At 41.4% G+C, this 18,955-nt stretch overlaps 2 protein-coding genes across 2 annotated transcripts; both read left to right on the top strand.

Annotated features, from left to right (window-relative positions):
• Nucleotides 1-70: 70 nt before the first annotated feature.
• Nucleotides 71-11,124, top strand: LOC311000438 (discoidin domain-containing receptor 2-like). The gene is made up of 17 exons (XM_083991153.1): nt 71-250; nt 1,285-1,373; nt 2,443-2,545; nt 3,387-3,624; nt 5,439-5,586; nt 5,793-5,895; nt 6,091-6,274; nt 6,765-7,005; nt 7,098-7,163; nt 7,619-7,755; nt 8,397-8,607; nt 8,692-8,915; nt 9,206-9,333; nt 9,426-9,644; nt 10,178-10,412; nt 10,549-10,698; nt 10,850-11,124. The coding sequence occupies exons 2-17, from the start codon at nt 1,295-1,297 to the stop codon at nt 10,982-10,984; spliced, it is 2,601 nt and encodes an 866-aa protein (XP_083847279.1). The 5' UTR covers nt 71-250; nt 1,285-1,294; the 3' UTR covers nt 10,985-11,124.
• A 704-nt stretch (nt 11,125-11,828) lies between these two features.
• LOC311000473 (3-keto-steroid reductase/17-beta-hydroxysteroid dehydrogenase 7-like) lies at nt 11,829-18,143 on the top strand. The gene is made up of 9 exons (XM_083991196.1): nt 11,829-11,972; nt 12,610-12,813; nt 12,967-13,059; nt 13,162-13,276; nt 13,611-13,805; nt 16,003-16,107; nt 16,230-16,286; nt 16,418-16,516; nt 16,674-18,143. The coding sequence occupies exons 1-9, from the start codon at nt 11,938-11,940 to the stop codon at nt 16,788-16,790; spliced, it is 1,020 nt and encodes a 339-aa protein (XP_083847322.1). The 5' UTR covers nt 11,829-11,937; the 3' UTR covers nt 16,791-18,143.
• Nucleotides 18,144-18,955: the final 812 nt, after the last annotated feature.

Raw genomic sequence — 18,955 nt, forward strand, 5'->3', positions numbered from 1 at the left:
CCTCCAGCCAGAGAGACTGTTACATCAGCCTCCGTTTCCTCTCTCTCTCTCTCTCCCTCTCTCTCAGTCTCTCTCTCTCTCTTTCTCTTCCCGTCTCACTCTCTCAATCGCTCATTTTTTTTCCATACCCAGAAAGTCCTTCAGACGAAGAGGTCAGCAACTTGCTGTGCTGAATGCATCAACTCACAGTAGATGTGGAATATTCCCTGAGACAGATGGTTTCATAATAACGAGAGAAGAACTTGTGAAAGTAAGTCTCCATATTTTTCTCCTACGTGAATATTAACCCTGGTGTCCAAGTTGACTGTCAAGTCAGTTTGTGTCGGTTCAGCTCAGTATAGAGTGACATCACACAAGTTTAATAACATCATAATAAGTATAAGGAATACAAAGGATAAGTTAGATTAAATATTTTAGTTGGATTTGTATTATATTTACTGATTCTAAACACTTTATAAAGTAGCTTTGACACCAGAAAGTCAGTCAGTGATCATCTGCTAAAAACTCCAGGGAAAGATACATTTCCCGTTTTCCATTACTGGTGTGATTCAGAATGTTACATTTAGTGCTTGATGTTCCTTTATTTCCTTCAATGTTTGTAAGAAGAAGCAAGATGCTTTGAACTCTTAGAAAGCCCACATCACGCCGGCACAGAACTACTCTACCACCAATTTGTTGGTGAATGCGCCACGTGAAAGAGAGTAAGTGCACTTTCTGAGCAGTGGTCAAAGTTAACAGAGCGAGCTTGGAGGTTTAAGTCTCTGAGAGCTTCATGTGGCTTCTACAAGGTAAATAAAATAAAAGCTCATACTGTAGGTGCTGTGTAAGAGAGCAGGACTGTGGATTACAAGGGAGTCTGTGTGTAGCTACATTTAACACTGTGGGTCTCAACAGAGATTTGGGGATATTTCACTTTTGAACAAGCACGTGTAACTTCCTACTACCTATCACTGAAATGTTGCCACCACAGTAAAGTGATTTTTGATCTTTGAATTTTGATTAATTTTCTATTTCCTTTTTTTAATTGCAGTTTTTTCTTAATCTCATTGCTGTTATTTTATCATATTTATTATGATATAATATCATGCATTAGACTTAAGAATATGCCACCCTGCATTTCAGTACATTTTTTGCACATGACAGATGAAGTCTCTGAATCATCTGACTCATCCTAAATAAACACTGTGTTCTTAGTCTTACACTATATAAAATGTATTAGTATCATATACGAGATATATGACAAAAAAATTTTTTTTTGATCTGTCATCATCCTGTCATCTTTAGGTGGACCGTCATGGAGGTCAACCTGGTCATACATCATGTCCTCTTCATCCTGCTGGCCACCACCATCACAAGAGCTCAAGTCAACCCAGGTAGATATTTGTCTTTTACATCCATCTTGAACCACCCTGCTCATTGCACGTGCAGTTGAGCTATCCATGATCATCGAACAAGCTGAGTTTAGTTCATGGTGTGTGTTCAGAGCCTGAGGTATGAGCCAGTCCAGTTGGGTATGTCATATTCAAGCTTAAAATAACCTCTTTATATTCCTGAGGGATAGGTATGTTGACAAGATGGAGAAGGAAAGCAATTTTAGGTGGGTGGGCTTAAAATGCAAGAATGTAACGTGTGTGTTTTTTGTGTGTGCGCGCCTATGAGAGTGTGTGTATGCGGTTTACCTAATGGTCAGACAGCAAATATCCTCAGAACAGGCAGACCTTTCACAGGCGGGGGGCATTCGCAGAAAAAAAAATTAGGCTAGTTGTAGGTAACACACACACACCTTCACTCTCTGTCACACACACACACACATATGCACTCATTTGACTTTTCCACGTTGGATATTTGCACAGTAAAAGGCTTATTTGTTCTTCTGCTCTCTCAAAGCACATGTCAAGGAGTTCAGTGGGAAGGTGACTAAAACACAGACGTCCCTTAATTACCAGGTAGTGATGGGGAGAATAAACACTAAGAGGATGCAGTGAGCAGCTGCAGAGTACAGCCACTGAATCATATTTCACTAAAATATAGCATCTGCTGTTGTCAAACTTATGAAGTTTGTAGATGGGGACAGACGTAATAGACACCAGATGCTCGTAAAGTCAAAAAAATCCTCTCACGTGTCTCTGGTAGAAATTATGAGGAGGACTGAAAAATGAAGAGCAGGCAGCTCCGAGGCCCCTCCCTTCTCATTTTGCTTAGACTGGCACCTACACACTGATGCCTCTGTTTGGCTTTGGAGGCCTTGCAGGGCAGCAGGAAGGGGACCAAGGGGGGGGAGAAGGGACGTGGTCAGACAACTTTACACTCACCTCCTCACATCCTGAAAATACACAATAAGGATAAACACTCACATGGCATGTGGAAGAATACAACTTTTTGTAGGCATATTGAAAATATGAGCAGCACATCAGGTTCAGTGATGCTTCTGTGCATTTGTAGAAATGTGTCGCTATCCTCTTGGGATGACCGGCGGGCAGATCCAGGACGAGGACATCTCTGCCTCCAGTCAGTGGTCTGAGTCAACGGCTGCACGATTTGGCAGGTATGTCTATGTATTTCTCTTATTTCATCTCAATTCCACATCCTTTCCACTGGGTGAGCACTATGCGTATACATATCACTATACAGCAAACACAGTGACAATCATATGTAAAGTTGTCTCTCTTTCTAATTGAAACTCCTGTGTGGTGCCCTGGTGGTGCCAAATTCTTCCTCTGTTTATTTCAAACTAACCACTGCTCTGGCCTCGTCACATCTTGCATGCACGGAAGATTTTCTTTTCCACTAGAAAACTCTCTCTCTCTCTAGAAAATGTGGGGTTGAAAAGACCATAATTCTTTTGTTCAAATCACATGCTCTTAATTATCAGATTACAAACAGAGCAACAACATTGCTGATTGTTTTAACTGCTTCTCTTCCCAAGGTGAAGAATGAACTAAATATAAAATCAGCATTAGGTTAAAGTTAGGATTTAGGTTGGGAGATAAACTAATTCTCTTTCTTGCTTGAGATGAAAAGAACGATACCACCCTCAGATCTGTGAAGCTCAGCAGCTGCTTAGCTTGGTTTAATCTGAACCTCTGCATCTGTTAGAGTTTGATGAACTGACTGCATGTTGAATAATTACAGTGCTGTTTTACAATATGACCAGTGGCAATACAGAGTAGTCAGAGTTGCTCTCATGCAGATATGAATTCATTAACTCAGAAAAGATCAGGCATACTGCAGTAGATTAAATTCACCAGTTTTTCCGTCTCACATAGGCACTCCGTTGACTTTACTTTCTCTCTTCCTTATACCTGCCTCTATCTCTCCTCTCCTCCTCTCGATGTTCATGCCTCCTCATCACCGTCTCCTCTTTCATGTGTCCTCCTCCTCTTCAGACTGGACTTTGACAACGGAGACGGTGACGGGGCCTGGTGCCCTGACATGATGTCAGAGCCGGACGGCCTCAAAGAGTATCTCCAGGTGGACCTGCGCTCGCTGCACTTCATCACACTGGTGGGAACCCAAGGTCGCCATGCCGACGGAATGGGTAATGAGTTTGCCCAGCGATACATGATCAAGTACAGCCGCGACGGCAGCAACTGGGTGGGCTGGCATGATAGGAAGGGAAGGCAGGTGAGCAGGGCTACATGTTACTGTGTTTGTGATGATGGGCCTTTGACACATGGTTGAATTCATATATCATCCAGTTTTATAGTTGCTGTCAAACATTTTGAACCAGTGCTTTCAAATACAAGGTACTACCAATATTTGTCTCACATCAAGACCTAGGTATTTGTTTTTTTTTGTTTATTTGTGAGGATCCCCATTAGCTAGAGCTAGTCTTACTGTGGTCCACATTTAAAAACAGTACTTTTAAAACATACATTTACAATCACAACATGAATAAGACAAGACAAGTCAACAAAAACTTAAATTAAATCTGTACAATAGTATGAATCGTCATCCTAAATCAAAGAACATACTATACGACACTCCGATGCACAGTGGTTATAGAATAAAGAGGCAAAATAAATCAAAGTGGCCATTTTTGTTTTGTTTGTATTTTGGCAACTTCAATCATTATAACATAAATTTAGAGACTTAAAGCAGAAGTGAGTGATCCGGTCGTTTTCGCTAATGCTGCGTTCCAGGCAGGCTTTTGAAATCATAAATTACAGCTTCAAGTCACAACTTACGACTTTGTAGCGTTCCAGGCAACCCACTCGTGTTTTTCCGACCTGTTTTACCGGTGAAAGTCACTATAACGGCCCCTCGTAACTTCCGACCCGTGAAATCGTATCAGTACGTCTTTTTGTACAGTCTATAAACCAGATCGAACTGGTACGACTTCACAGGTCGGAAAAAAACAAGTTTCCTTGAACGCACCATAACAGTCCTCGTCCCTACGTCACCACATTCACGGCGTCCCTTGGCTGCACACACAGCCCTGCATGCCGTTCTCTCTCCTCATTGGATAAAAACTGTAGGATACGATAAATGTTTTCTCCTCGACTCAGAGCAGAGCAGAGTGACTGACAGACCCGTGTTTCAGACCAAACACTCTATGTAAGTGATTGCTGTCGGAAGATATAACTATTTAAGACTTATATTAACACAAATATATCACTTACTTCTGCTTTAACTTTGTCATAATCACTGAAGCAAAATGAAAGACTGTGGTTTTACAATAACTCAGCACATTCAGTGATGTACTGTAGGCCTACTTACGGTTGTTGCACTTTACTCGAGTATTTTCGTGTTAGTCGGGTACAGAACAGACAGCAGGAAACAAAGGTGTTTACCATGGAAGACAACGCACCATCTGGCGGTGAGCAGGTGGGACGAGCAGGTTTAAATACTGGCTGGGTTAATGAGGAAGCAGGGAAGTGAGTGGGTGGGGAAGAAAGTAAACGTGGAATCAGGAAACAGGGACCAGTGGGAAAGACTCTAGGCATCTGGTGGGTGGATGGGGAGTGACAGAGAGGCGAAGTAAACCGGCTCAAGACGGACATCATGACCTTATAAGATATAATCCAACAGTAAAATATTAGTTATCCATTCATGTATTATAATTCTAATTATCCAACTACATACAGAGAGATACTCAAATGCATGTTGCTGTTTTTGTTCAATCTCTGGTGAGGAAGCCAAGAGACATCGTCTTCTCTGCAGCAAAACTCGTACCAAAATGTGATCTGAAATTCATGAGATAGAGAGAGATCACCAAGCCGGTTTCATAATTTATTTGACCATCACATATTTATGATGATAAAACGCTACACATGGCAATTTTGTCAATCAGTAATCTAAGTTCATTTCTGCAGAGTGAAGAGGTTTTTGCTCACAACAATAACACGATGTATGCTCACATGGTTAGATGTCCATCTCTGACAGCTTTCTCTCAGTTCTTTTTGTCAGTCTGGTGTAATCTGCCTCTCCTCTGCCAGGTGATCGAGGGAAACAGGAACGCATACGACGTGGTGCTGAAGGATCTGGAGCCTCCCATCATAGCTCGATTTGTCCGCTTCATGCCCGTGACAGATCACTCCATGATCGTGTGTATGAGAGTGGAGCTCTACGGCTGTGAATGGCTGGGTTAGTCTATTATGTTAAATTCTTCACATCCAGCAACATCTAGTTTATGTTAGATATCCAGTCTTTTTAGATATCCAGTTTTTTGTTGTTGATGTTTGTATAATCAATTTCGTTTTTTTGCTATAATATTCCATAAGCATTCTGTAAGTAAAATATGATCATGGGTCATAGTTGAAGTTAATCATTGGTTGACCTGCTCCTTTCAGATGGCCTGATGTCTTACAGTATTCCAGATGGGCACCAAATGATCTACAGAGGGCTGGATGTCTACTTCAATGACTCTGTGTATAACGGAGCATCAGCTGAAAGGTCTGGATTTAACTGCTGGTTCTCAAAAGAAAGACCTAGACCACAGTTATAGAGGTGTTACGTACTACCTCCTGTCAGTATACTAATATTCCTCAAAACTAAGGGAGGATGCCATTGTGGGGAGGGTTAAAATAGTGTGAAAGTTTCAGATCTTTCAAAATGACACAGTATATATACATTTATCCCCTCCACTAGACTGACAAAGGGCCTCGGCCAGCTGACGGATGGAACCTGGGGTCTTGATGACTTCCTCCACAGCCACATCTACGGCATGTGGCCGGGCTACGACTATGTGGGCTGGAACAACAAGAGCTTCCCCAAAGGTTACGTAGAGATGATCTTTGAGTTTGACCACGTCCGAAACTTCACTTCCATGAAGGTGAGGGGGTTCGGGGAAACTTTCTCAGGTAGTTTCGCTTCATAGTGAAGAAAGAGGAATATTTTTTACAAATTTGCTGAGTCAACACTGGACTGAACTGAGCTGTGCTGTGCCACACTGGGCAAGCACCCATCCTCTAATGCAGCCGCAAATTTTATTGGGACATAAAAGTTGTAAAATGATGCAAGATCTCACAGCCGTGTGAAAATGACATTTTCTGTATAATTAGGCCATTTCTCATGGGTAAGTGCTATGGCAGGAATTCAGAGAGGGGAGATGGTGTTTCCCCGGCGAGAGCACGGCAAGACAGATGAGTCGTCAGTGCACCTCCTCTTACATCATCTCCCTCCTCAAACTCTGTCCATTTTGAGCACCTGCTCAGTAGAGGGGAAAAAAATGTCATCATCCCTGCAGATATATAACCCAATAACTGACGCAGATTTTATGTTTTAATCATGTTTTCGTGTGTGGTCCCCTGTCGCCTCCACAGGTGCATTGCAACAACATGTTTAGTCGAGGGGTGCGGATGTTCAGGCAGGCCACCTGTTACTTCCGCTCAGGCTCGGAGTGGGAGGCCGATCCGGTGACTCTGAGGCCCACTGTTGACCGCGTGAGCCAAGTCGCCCGCTTTGTCACCGTGCCCCTTGGGGACCGCACAGCCAGCGCCATCAAATGCCGTTTCCACTTCAGTGACCTTTGGATGCTGTTCAGCGAGGTGGCCTTCCAGTCAGGTAAAACAAAACAAAAAAACAAAAAAACAAAAAACTTTGGTTTGCTATCTGCCTGCTGTCTGACCATATAAACTTGTTTCTTTCACTCACAGGCTCGGCGGTGTATAATACGTCTCTGACTCCTCGCAAACATGGACACCCCACAAACACACTTCCAGGTCAGAGGCCAGTCCCTTTGCATATTTTTTAACGTAGGTAAAGTGACAATCAGGCAGTGGAGAAAACATAGGCCAACTCTGAAATCTTCAATCAACCACAGTTATTATTAGGTGATAATGGTTTTTTTTAATTTGTAAAAGATCTCTCGTTTATAATATGAAATCATTTGGCTCGGTGTCATGAATCTCACTGTGACGTGTTGTGATTTAAGTGCAGGGCATCTCAGTGTAAAAGGATTTTCTTTTGGTTAAACAGTGCCCCCTTGTGGTGGCATCAACACTGACTAATTACCATGAAGATAGATGTCTCTCTATGCTCTAGTTGTAATGAAACATGACAGGGATTATTCAGTGGAGAATGTAATTATTTTGGGATAGGCTTTAATAAGAACTTGTACTGTGATGGAATAAATCAAATCCGTCCCGTCTCCCAGCTATATTCTCATCTTTAACAGGGGATGATCCTTTCCATAAAGTGGATGACAGCAATACAAGGATCCTGATTGGCTGCCTGGTGGCTATCATAGCCATCCTAATGACCATCATAGTCATCATCCTGTGGCGGCAGGTGTGGCAAAAGATGCTTGAGAAGGTGAAGAGAGACAACACACTTTTTTTTTTTGTTTAATTGTGAACAAGCTGGACAATTATACACAATTATACACAATTATACACATGACCCAAGACAAAACAGTTGGTGGTCAAAGTTCAGGTTTGCCTGCAGGGGAGTAATGTCATCATAGTGGGAGGACAGGAAATTACATTTTGCATTTCTTATTTTTATAAAAGGGCTTGTATGAGTTGAAGTGAGCCCCCTGTGAGCTCCCACAGCAAGCCGTTTAAAGCAAGCAAGAAATGCTATCAGCACCCTGTGGTAAACTGCTCGAGAAGAGAGGAAGAAAAGAAAAGGAGAAGAGAAGAAAAAAAAAACACTGAAAACTTCTGAAACACAATTTATCCATTAGAAACTGGCGGGCCTACACTAAATATAGATTTGACATAGAACAGTGTAAGACCTAATGTGTTTTTACATGTGAAGTGAATTGTTTGGGGGCAATGGGTTTTATTTGTGTCCACATTGTGGTTGGAAATGTTGCACACACTCATTTCATTATGTTTATCACTTCCTAAATATCCTTGACCTCTAACTTTGAGAGGGAGGTCTTCTTTTGTGGATTCTTTGATATTAACCTCATATAACTGACCACAGCTCTCACAAACTCACTCCCACAGGCCTCTCGTCGAATACTGGACGACGAGCTCACAGCTCGCCTGGCCGTCCAGACCCAGGCCTTCTCCTTCCACCACTCCTCCCTGTCCAGCGAGGGCGGCTCCACCTCCAACTCCACCTACGAGAGGATCTTCCCCCTCTGCGCTGACTATCAGGAGCCCTCGCGCCTCATCCGAAAACTGCCAGAGTTCGCTCAGTCCACAGAGCACCTTGGTAAGATGGTTGAGAAAAAAATACAGTAGAGGTTTTCTAGAGTTTCAGCTGCTGGAGCGTGTGATTTTGTGTGGTCAACTTCAGAACCGAGCACCTCCTGCAGAGCCCTGGCAGCCTGCGGTTCAGACAGTGCCCCCCACTATGCGGAGGCAGACATCATCAGCCTGCAGGAGTCTTCAGACAGCGGCACCTACTCCATCACGGCCGTCAACATGAATCTCTTCGCTGGCACCGATTCATCCATGAAAGAGTTCCCCAGACAGAAGCTCACCTTCAAGGAGAAACTGGGAGAGGGCCAGTTTGGAGAAGTACTTCCCGTTTTGTCACTCTAATGTTTTCTGGCACTGACTTGGAATTTTTGAAATTATTCATGGAAGTGGTTATTGGATTCATCGGAGTGTGTTCTCTTTGCCGTCGTTATACTGATGTATCTTTCTAGTTTAAAAACTAAATGATAGATGTTGGTCTGTGGTAAAAGCACCAAGAGTATGAAATGCAGTCACTACAGAACAAGCTGAAAAGTAGCCGACACTTAGGGGCATCGAACAGATGGTTTCAAGTGGAGCCAAGTGCAGTGATGAAGTGTGATTTTATACAGGTCCACTTGTGTGAGGCGGAGGGCATGCAGGACTTTTTGGACGAGGTTTTGTCTATAGAGGGAAACAATGAGTCACCTCTGCTCGTTGCTGTTAAAACACTGCGGGAAGACGCCAACAAGAACGCAAGGTATAAAATATCTTTTTATTTTTTTTTATTTTTCATTATTCATACAGTCGTCAGTCAGTGAATTACACATTTTCGTCCCTGATGTGCTGCAGGAACGACTTCCTGAAGGAGATCCGCATCATGTCTCGTTTGAGGGACCCCAACATTGTCCGTCTGCTGGCCGTGTGTGTGGACACAGACCCGCTCTGCATGATCACTGAGTACATGGAAAATGGAGACCTGAACCAGTTCCTGTGCACCCTCAGGCTGAAGGAGGCTGCTGATGAAGACAAGACAGAACAAGAGGAGACGGAGGAGAAGAGCATGGTCAGGTAGGCTCATATCCTCACATCAAATTATTATAAGGATTATTAGAGGGATAGTTCAACATTTTGCAAATTCACCCATTGCCATAATCCCTGTCATAGGAGTATAGGGTAATATAACCTTTAATTGTGGGTGCATGTTGTTTTGAGATCTGTGGGGCAGAGACACAAGCAGCTCTGGTAACAATACATACAGCAGTCCCCTGTCCCTTATCAAACTCATAAAATTCACAATCTAACAACTCCAAACAGCTCTCATGGAGAAGTTGTGACCTGCACATTCACCACGCTATGGAATAATCATGTATAATTATGTAACATTACGACACACAAAGAAAATACTCTGAACTAGGCCTACTTTTGCTTGTGAAATCACTCCGCCCAGCAGCCGTGTCTGGAATGTAGTTTTCGGCTATGCAATTGCCGTGAAAACAACTCTGTCACGTTATGTTACATTATTATTTCATAATAAATGAACTATCCCTTTAAGTGCACTATACTCATGACTGCTCTGTCTTTGTGTTGCCCTGTGATCTTAGCTACAGTAAGCTGATTGGGATGGCTGTGCAGATTGCATCTGGTATGAAGTACTTGTCCTCTCTCAACTTCGTCCACCGTGACCTGGCTACCCGCAACTGCCTGGTGGGTAAGAACTACACCATAAAGATAGCCGACTTCGGCATGAGTCGAAACCTGTACAGAGGAGACTACTACAGGATCCAGGGCCGGGCCATTCTGCCCATCCGCTGGATGTCCTGGGAGAGCATCCTACTGGTGAGTGCTGGGCAGATCGGTGTGTAGTGGTGTATGAGAAATGTACAAATAATATGTTTGTAATACTGTATCTATGTCCAGTATCCTGTATCTATGTGGCTTGGCAGACTGCTGTTTAAGTTGTCTGTCCCCTCAGGGTAAATTCACCATGGCCAGTGATGTGTGGGCGTTCGGTGTGACTCTGTGGGAGATTCTGACTCTGTGTAAGGAGCAACCCTACTCCCAGCTCTCTGACGAGCAGGTCATTGAAAACACAGGCGAGTTCTTCAGAGACCAGGGCAAGCAGGTGAGCAGCACACAACTACAACTAATCTTCCAAAGTATGCTTTGTGTACACAGGTAAAGCACAAATTACAAGCTCATTTGTGCCAAATTTGCAATAAATGTATTGCAAAATTTCACCAATACTACATCAATATATCTCCTCCCGTTCCCAGGTGTACCTGCCAAAGCCGCCATGTTGTCCTGACAGAGTCTACACTGATCTGATGCTGAGCTGCTGGAGGAGGAACGCCAAGCAGAGGCCAAGTTTTCAGGAGATGCACACTCAGCTGATAGAAAGTCTGGCATAGCAGATGGGACGTATCATTTCTCTCTGCCATGCACTGTCTCTTATTTTCTCTTTTCTGTATGGATTGATTTGGAGATCATCTGGAGTCAGAAAACAAAAAAAATAAAAATGTTTTCCATTTGTTTTATACATGCTTGCCATGCTGTCAATAACAGTAAATGAAGGCAGGGTATACACTTGAACAGAGACCTTTATTGTAGATATGAAGCTAAACAGCACTATTCACTCAGTGTATTCACACCTCTTTGTATTTATTATTTCCTTTTTGTTTCCTAAAGCTATGTATTTATAGAGTAATACAAGGTAATCCTAGGTTTTGAAACGCAGATGTGATTTTTTTTTTCTTAATACTTACATCTAATTCTGTTGCACATATAAGAGAATGTCAGTTGTTTGTCCATTATCAGTGTTTATGTTTTTGATTTGTAATTTTAACATGAATGAAACGATAATGACTGTTTTCTGGATGAGAATGTGTTTTAACCTTGCAGAAGCTCTCTTATATTCTTTATTCAAACATGTTTATATCCTTTTGCAGGAGAAAATAGCTGTATATTGTTGAAGCATAGAGAAAAGCAAAGATTTTTAAAAGCTGTCAAACCAAAGAGTCTTGTAAATAAAGAAATATGAATATTTGCCTCTCTGTTGGTCCTTTTCCTCACATACTGGAGTTTTTAGACACAAGCTGCACAAAGACGCTTTCAATCGTTGCGCTCTTTCCCAGTTTTGGGCCTCCTGGCTCTCCGTAGTGGCAGCTGATTGGCCAGCTGTTTGCTGACATCCAATCACACCACGCACAGGCTCGAGCATATAGGCTGCTGCGGGTGTACACCGGAATCGGACGATGGGCTGAGACGAGTCCCGGTACGTCCACGGTCAGAGGAAAGTAAACCTGGTCTCAGGCTCCATTACGGTCCCGCTTCCACCCAGAGCCACTGTTAACTCCCGACAGACATGCAGAGGGTTGTCATCGTTACCGGCGCCAACAGGTAGGTCCATAGAAACACATGTATATGACAACATGTAGGCCTATAACGACAACGGTTTGTTAGTCACACGAGCGTGTGGACATTGTTTTATTTCTACGTGCGCCACATGGTCCGAAAAATGTACATTTTAATATAACAAGAATTATATAAAGAGATAGCGGTAAAGATTTAACAGTTGTACACAGTTAGAAGCCTATTGGATAACTTGGCCACGAGGACACTGGTCAGTCGGTCTCCAGATGTTACATCCTTATCTCTGAAATGACAGCACTGAAATGCTCAAGTTAGATACGTATGTTAGTGTTGCTGAGAGGTATATGGTTATTTTACAGAGTCACTTAGGCTACATGTTATTGAAAGAAGTGAGACCTGACGACTCTGTCATATTTATTTATAAGCCACTTTGTGCACAAATTAAACAATGATGTGTAGAGGTAGGCTATACTTTGTTGACTGCAAAGTAATGTTTTCTTTTTGATTTCATCTTTTCATCCTCCAGTATTGTTACTTCATTTTGGTCCTCTGTGGTTAGATTATTTAGTCTGAGCAATGATCACTCAGCTCCACTGTGTAAGTTCGTTTACATGTGTGGATGACTCTGTTTGTTTGCCATCTGTCTATCTCTCTCTGTCTGCAGCGGCATCGGCCTGGCGTTGTGTGAGAGGCTGCTGACTGAGGACAGCCAGCTCCGCCTGTGCCTGGCCTGCAGAAACATGCAGCGGGCCGAGGCTGCCCGCTCCGCCCTGCTGACCTCTCACACCAACGCACATGTGGACCTGTTGCACCTGGATGTGGGCTCCGTGCAGTCGGTGTTCTCAGCTGCGCAGGAGGTCAAGGCCAGGTGAGAAACCTTTGATACACGGGCTTTACAACTCACCGTGTTAACCGTGACACTGCTCCTTGCTCTCCTCTCTCTATGGTTTCAGTTTCAGTCCACTGTAAATATGGAATTAAACATCAGTAATCTTTGATGCATGTGTGTGTTTTTCTTTAGGTACAGCAGAATTGACTTTATGTATCTAAATGCAGGAATTATGCCTAATCCACAAGTGGATATCAAAGCTTTTTTCAAGGGCCTGTTCTCCAGGTAAGTTTACACTGCTTTGATTTGCTCCTTTTTAATTTTGGCTTAAGTGAGCTGGCCCAGTGCATGCTGTGTCTGTCCTAATATTATACCTTCTCACTGCAGGAATGTTATTAACATGTTTGCGACAGCAGAGGGTCTTCTAACTCAACAAGACCGCCTCAACTCGGATGGACTGCAGGAAGTTTTTGCAACTAACCTCTTTGGTCATTTTCTTCTGGTACGTCTGAAGACTGTGCACGCAGCACGCGCATACAGAAATATAAGACTAGGTTATGATTATATATCCCATAATGTAACATAACATTATCTTATTACTTACTTACTACTTATTGTCTTATATAACAGGATATAAAATGTAAATTTACCAAATTGTTACATTTTGCGATTGTAGTACTACTGAGAATGTATTCATTGATGCAATAACAAATTGAGAATATCATAATAGGCTTTATGCAATACAACAGATAACTTCATGAAGCAGTGTAGATTAAATGTTTTCTCACATCTGTTTTTTTTTTTTTTTGGACCTGATCTTCATGTCTTTGTTCCAGATACGGGAGTTGGAGCCTCTGCTGTGTCAAACAGGCCACACATCCAGGATAGTGTGGACCTCCTCGAGCAACGCCCGTCGTTCTGCCTTCAGCATTGAGGACATGCAGCACAGAGAGGGGACGGAGCCTTACAGCTCCTCCAAGTATGCTTCAGACCTGCTCAGCCTGGCACTCAACAGGAACAAGAACAACCAGGTTTGTCTGTCACACAAAGTATTGACAGTATTGACATGCTAAGAGTCCAGTCCTTCTTACGGTCTTGGAGAGAGGAGCTAACAACACTCACATAACTGCAGTGAATCCGTTGATGCAGTCTTGGTCCAAACTGTTAGTTCGGAAGGAAATATATACCAGATGACTCTAGTGCAGTGGTTCCCAAACGGTGTGCCGCGGCACACTGGTGTGCCGTGAGGCAAGTCCAGGTGTGCCGTGGGATTTTGTGACAACCATACATTATTATTGCAATATACAACTACACAAAAAATAATTATTTTTAATTTACTATCAGTACTTTGTATGCGCTCATTTCATAATACGGAGGCAAACTCTATACCTAAAAACAATTCTTAAAAAAAAAATCCTCAAAGAGAACCCCATATTTCACACAACATGTTTCAATGCTGATCAATTTGTAGGACCATAGACAGTGCAGCTTCCTTGCATTGACAGTTCTCTGTGATGACATTTTGCAAAGTTTCCTTTGCCTTATTGTGACCTGTCTGGTTTAAATGGTTGTATTGCTGCTTTGATGAAGCCTAATTTGATAAAGTTTCAAATTAATTTTTGAAATTTTTCGTTAATAAATATGATTTCGTGAGTAATGTAGCCTAGTTGTCTTTGTCACATTTTATTTGGCATTATTAAATAATTATGCACATTTACAGATATTTTACATGATATAAGTGATAACACGTGTTATGAAGGCTATTTTGAACAATAGGTGTGCCTTGAGATTTTTACTTGTCCTTTGGTGTGCCTTGGCCACAAAAAGTTTGGGAACCACTGCTCTAGTGCACACATATCTACAGTACAATGTGAGTTTGATTTATGGAGAGGGTTACACATGACTTCCTGTGAGGCTTTAGTTGAGTTTAAGAACTGGTACAACATGGACACATGTCCCCCACATGTTTATTTTTAAATTAAGTCACTTAAAATAAACTAGACACAGGTCAAAAAATTGGGAACTTGCTTGATCTGAAGCAGTATATTGGATTAGGTAAGATTATCAGTGTATAGTTTTATTATGTATAATCTGATAGTGATAGTGTCAACTCCAAAGTTTTTGTTTTTGTTTTTTGTTTTCGCATTAAAATCAGCAGAGTTTCCTCCATTTACTCCAAACTGCACTTGCTGTTACCATGGTAACCATATTTCCTCTTGAATTCAGACGCTACTCTTTGAAGGGAAGAAAAAAAAGGCAGCCAGACTAACGAACCGTGTGCTGTCACTTTTGTGATGTTGTTGCCTTGGATACTCACGATGACATCTGCTAGACTGACATAGGTTTTCATCAACATCAGGATTCAGTCAAAGTTTCACACACACACACACACAAGACAATTCAACATTACACATGGATTACAAACAAGGAAACAAAACCTCCAGAGCCAATGTTTCCCCACAAGGTCCTTGATTGGTTTGATGAAGCTGTCAGGTGACTCAGAACAGTGATACTTGTAGGAATAATAATGATTTATTTTAAGATGAAAATATAGAGGCCGGGTATTGAGTGGGAGTTGACATTAGTAACAAGAGAACAAGGGAGGAGGATGATGGGAGGAGGAAAGGAGCACCAAACAGCTCAGACAGGACTTGGGCTGGTTGTTCACAAGCAGAACCAACCTGAAGTTTGTGCAGGCTTTGGGGGACATAATCCTTGTCCTTAGCGTGTGTCTCAGATGTACAGTAGGTGGGTGTCATCTTGATCTAAAATGGATGCTGTAAAAACTCCACAAAGGGCGGCACAGTGGTTGGCACTCTCACCTCACAGCACTTCTGTGTGGAGTGTATGTTCTCCTTATTTCCTCCCAGTTCAACACAGAAAATAAGAAATAAATATATTTTTTAAATGTCATTTGAAATTTTTCTTCAAAATGTTGCCTTAGCTGCAACCCACATGGAGCATGTACACAGAAACCACTCTCCACTTTATAGATGTAGCATGACAGCATTTGCCAATTTAGTTTAATGCAGTTCTGTAGCATTATCCACCTGTATGGTCTTAAAGACCTTAGAAAATGACAGATTATTCTTTTGCTTTTTAATGAAAAACATATAGCACATCAACAGTAAGATACACAGAAATTATAAATTATTCCAAATGCTTCATGTGAGCTTTCATTACCAATTTGTCTGTTGTAGTGATGGATGTTTCTCTTCTTCGTGACAGGGGCTGTTCTCCTCTGTAATATGCCCAGGACTGGTGATGACTAACCTGACCTATGGGATCCTGCCCTCATTCTTCTGGACTCTCATCATGCCCATCATGTGGTTGGTGAGTGATGTTTTCATTCATTATGTATTTGTCATTTTGTTCATCCTAACCAAAGTCTCCCAAACATGATTTAAATTGAATATGAATCATCTCATGTGACATTTTCCTGTTGTGCTGCACAGATTAGGATCTTCACCAACACATTCACACTTACACCATACAACGGAGCAGAGGCACTGGTACGTTGACAGACTATGCCATTAATGACCATGGGGGAAAATAATTCATGGATTCATACCTGAAGACAAAACGCTCACATGAATTGACATGAATCCCTGCTCTGTTTTTTTTTTTTTTGTTCATTTCACAGTACTGGCTCTTTCTCCAAAAGCCAGAGTCTCTGGATCCAAGAGCAAAGTATCACAGTCTAACATCAGGACTTGGAACAAACTACACTCAAGCTCGACAGGTGAGTAACTGGAGACCATGAGTGTCACAGAGATCCTGCCTGAGTTCATGTAATAGAGAGCGAGGTGGGATAATGTGGACAGGTAATGTGATACACTGCTGAAGATGCTTTATTTACATGTGGTTAATCCAAATTTTCTGTGTGTTTGTGTTTTCAGATGGACATCGATGATGAATTGTCCGAAGTCCTCCATGCAAAACTTGTTGACCTTGAGAAAGTAGTCAGAGGAAGAGAGAGTGAAAGAAACGCTGCCAACAAACTCAACAGTACCTGAATGAGACAGAGTGAGTCTTATGTTATGGAGAGCTTTAGAAAAGAACCATGTGCATTTGTGATGTAAACCAGCAAGGGTGCTCTAATTCACTACAGTCTTGCCAGTTGTAGAATAGAAATATGTGTGTTTTTTATGTCAGTGGAACAACCATACTTCTTCTACCTCAGTCAAGGACACAACTCGCTTATTTGATTCATGACCACGTTGGCTACAGGAGTAAAGCTACTCCTGAGGTGACCACCTGGTTTCACTGCACATGGAAACTCTAATCATGGTAAAAAAAAAAATAGCAACATATGACAGTGACGCACTAAATGGGACTTTTAGGAAATTACTTGTATATGCATTATGTTTTTTAATTAAAGGAAAATGTATCATGAAACTGAAACCTCTCATATCAATCTCCACATGAGCTGCGACTTATACCAGCAGCATTACAACAACTATCAAAAGTGAAAAAATCGATTACAGACCAATTTTACATATTATATTCACTTAGTTCTATAACTCTCTCTGACCTCTGTTCTTGGCTGCACTTAACAGGGGGAGGACAGCTGAATTTATTGACTTTATTGACAATGTGACATCAGCTCTGGCAGCAGTAGTGTGATTACTTAAAGCACTTGGATTCAAGTGTATCATCTATCTTATGCTGGTTGACAAGATCTGAAAACTGAAAAATATGAGCTACTCAAATGACATAAAATATTTTCATATGTTAATATTACAAATGTATATTTTGTATCTAAAGGTTGGTCATAAATAAACCCTATTTAACAGTGATGTTAAGGGTCATGTGAGACCAGCACCAGCAGGAGTCTCATCTGTTGCTGCATTCCTCCTGTAATGTAGATACCACCACCTGAGAGCTGTGTCATGTTTCTTCTACAACGAGCTTCTTACCTTACAAACTTTAATTAGCTGTTTGTCTGTGGTCTGGTTTCCTGAGGCCATCGGCTAACCACCAACCCCAACGTTGCCATCAGCCATCATCTGTGGCTCATGTAATCACAAGTCATAATTTATGAAGCACATTCATCTGACATGAATAACTTGTTTTAAATATGTGATATGTGATATAAGTATATGAATTAATAAATCAGGTGTTATCTGATTCACAGGGACAACACTTCATCTCATACGAAAGCCTTGTTTCAGTATTGTGCTCTTACATTTTTAATTTAAAATGCTTAAGAGTAATGTGAGCCATGGGCCTCTAAACTGTTTATTGCATGAGTTGGTCCTGACAGAAATGCTCAACTGCCACAGTGATTTCAAAGTTATTTGACTTTTTCCATCTGGGTTTAAAGCTGACTGACACATTTTCTATCATATCTTCACCTCTTGATACAATCAAGGAAAGGGACATACATACACATATACATACATACACTTCATGCCTCTCAATTTATTGCACTTTTCACAACACTAAATGTCAGATAGTTACTCTGACTATAGTTTTACATATAAAATAGATGACTGATGCATTCTTGTATAATAAACTGTTCAACAGTGTATATTTTAGTTCAAGTCTCTCTAGTACAAGATTATACAATAATACATCAGTAACTAAAATGGCACATACCTCAGTCAAGGCCAAACAGTCCTGCACATCTTTGTCTTCATATAAACTTGTGACTTTATCGCCTTTACTAAGTTCTGACTCAAAGCAGCTGTTTGTGTGAAACATCTGTATTGAACAGTGTCACTGCTATATTGCGCACCCTATACTGTACTCGACGCAAGTGCTGCCGTCACATACATTGCCACTAATATCAATAAGTACTATCAAAAACTTCTACCACCAGAGCCAGACTATGATCTGCATTTGTACAAACTTAAATCATAAATGTCTGTTTTACATGAGGATATTGAGAAATGGTTGAAAAATGTCTACAATCTCACAATGTTTAGAAAAGTGACATCAAAATATTTCTGCACCCACTCTTGAAACTTTTAAATTGAATGTGTTTTTGTAGTTTATACTGTTAGTCCATGCAAATCAGTTTCCTGTAAATGATGCATCAGAAATATTATGTTGAAAATTGTATTTTGTAACACAAAAAGAAAAAAAATCTTTGAAAGTGTATAAACAGATGTAGTCATTTCTATGCAAACATCAACCCGTGTGACTTTTTTATGGATTTCTTGCAATTTTAATATAA

The sequence above is a fragment of the Trachurus trachurus genome (genome assembly GCF_905171665.1).
Source record: "Trachurus trachurus genome assembly, chromosome: 17".
Taxonomy (NCBI): domain Eukaryota; kingdom Metazoa; phylum Chordata; class Actinopteri; order Carangiformes; family Carangidae; genus Trachurus; species Trachurus trachurus.

Bases quoted from the DNA above. Each gene is read 5' to 3' on its own strand.
- LOC311000438 (XM_083991153.1), top strand. From the start codon at position 1,295: ATGGAGGTCAACCTGGTCATACATCATGTCCTCTTCATCCTGCTGGCC. The intron at 3,625-5,438 runs GTGAGCAGGGCT...CTCCTCTGCCAG, and splicing joins ATGATAGGAAGGGAAGGCAG to GTGATCGAGGGAAACAGGAA. The intron at 6,275-6,764 runs GTGAGGGGGTTC...TCGCCTCCACAG, and splicing joins GAAACTTCACTTCCATGAAG to GTGCATTGCAACAACATGTT.
- LOC311000473 (XM_083991196.1), top strand. From the start codon at position 11,938: ATGCAGAGGGTTGTCATCGTTACCGGCGCCAACAG. The intron at 13,277-13,610 runs GTACGTCTGAAG...TCTTTGTTCCAG, and splicing joins TCTTTGGTCATTTTCTTCTG to ATACGGGAGTTGGAGCCTCT. The intron at 16,108-16,229 runs GTGAGTGATGTT...TGTGCTGCACAG, and splicing joins TCATGCCCATCATGTGGTTG to ATTAGGATCTTCACCAACAC.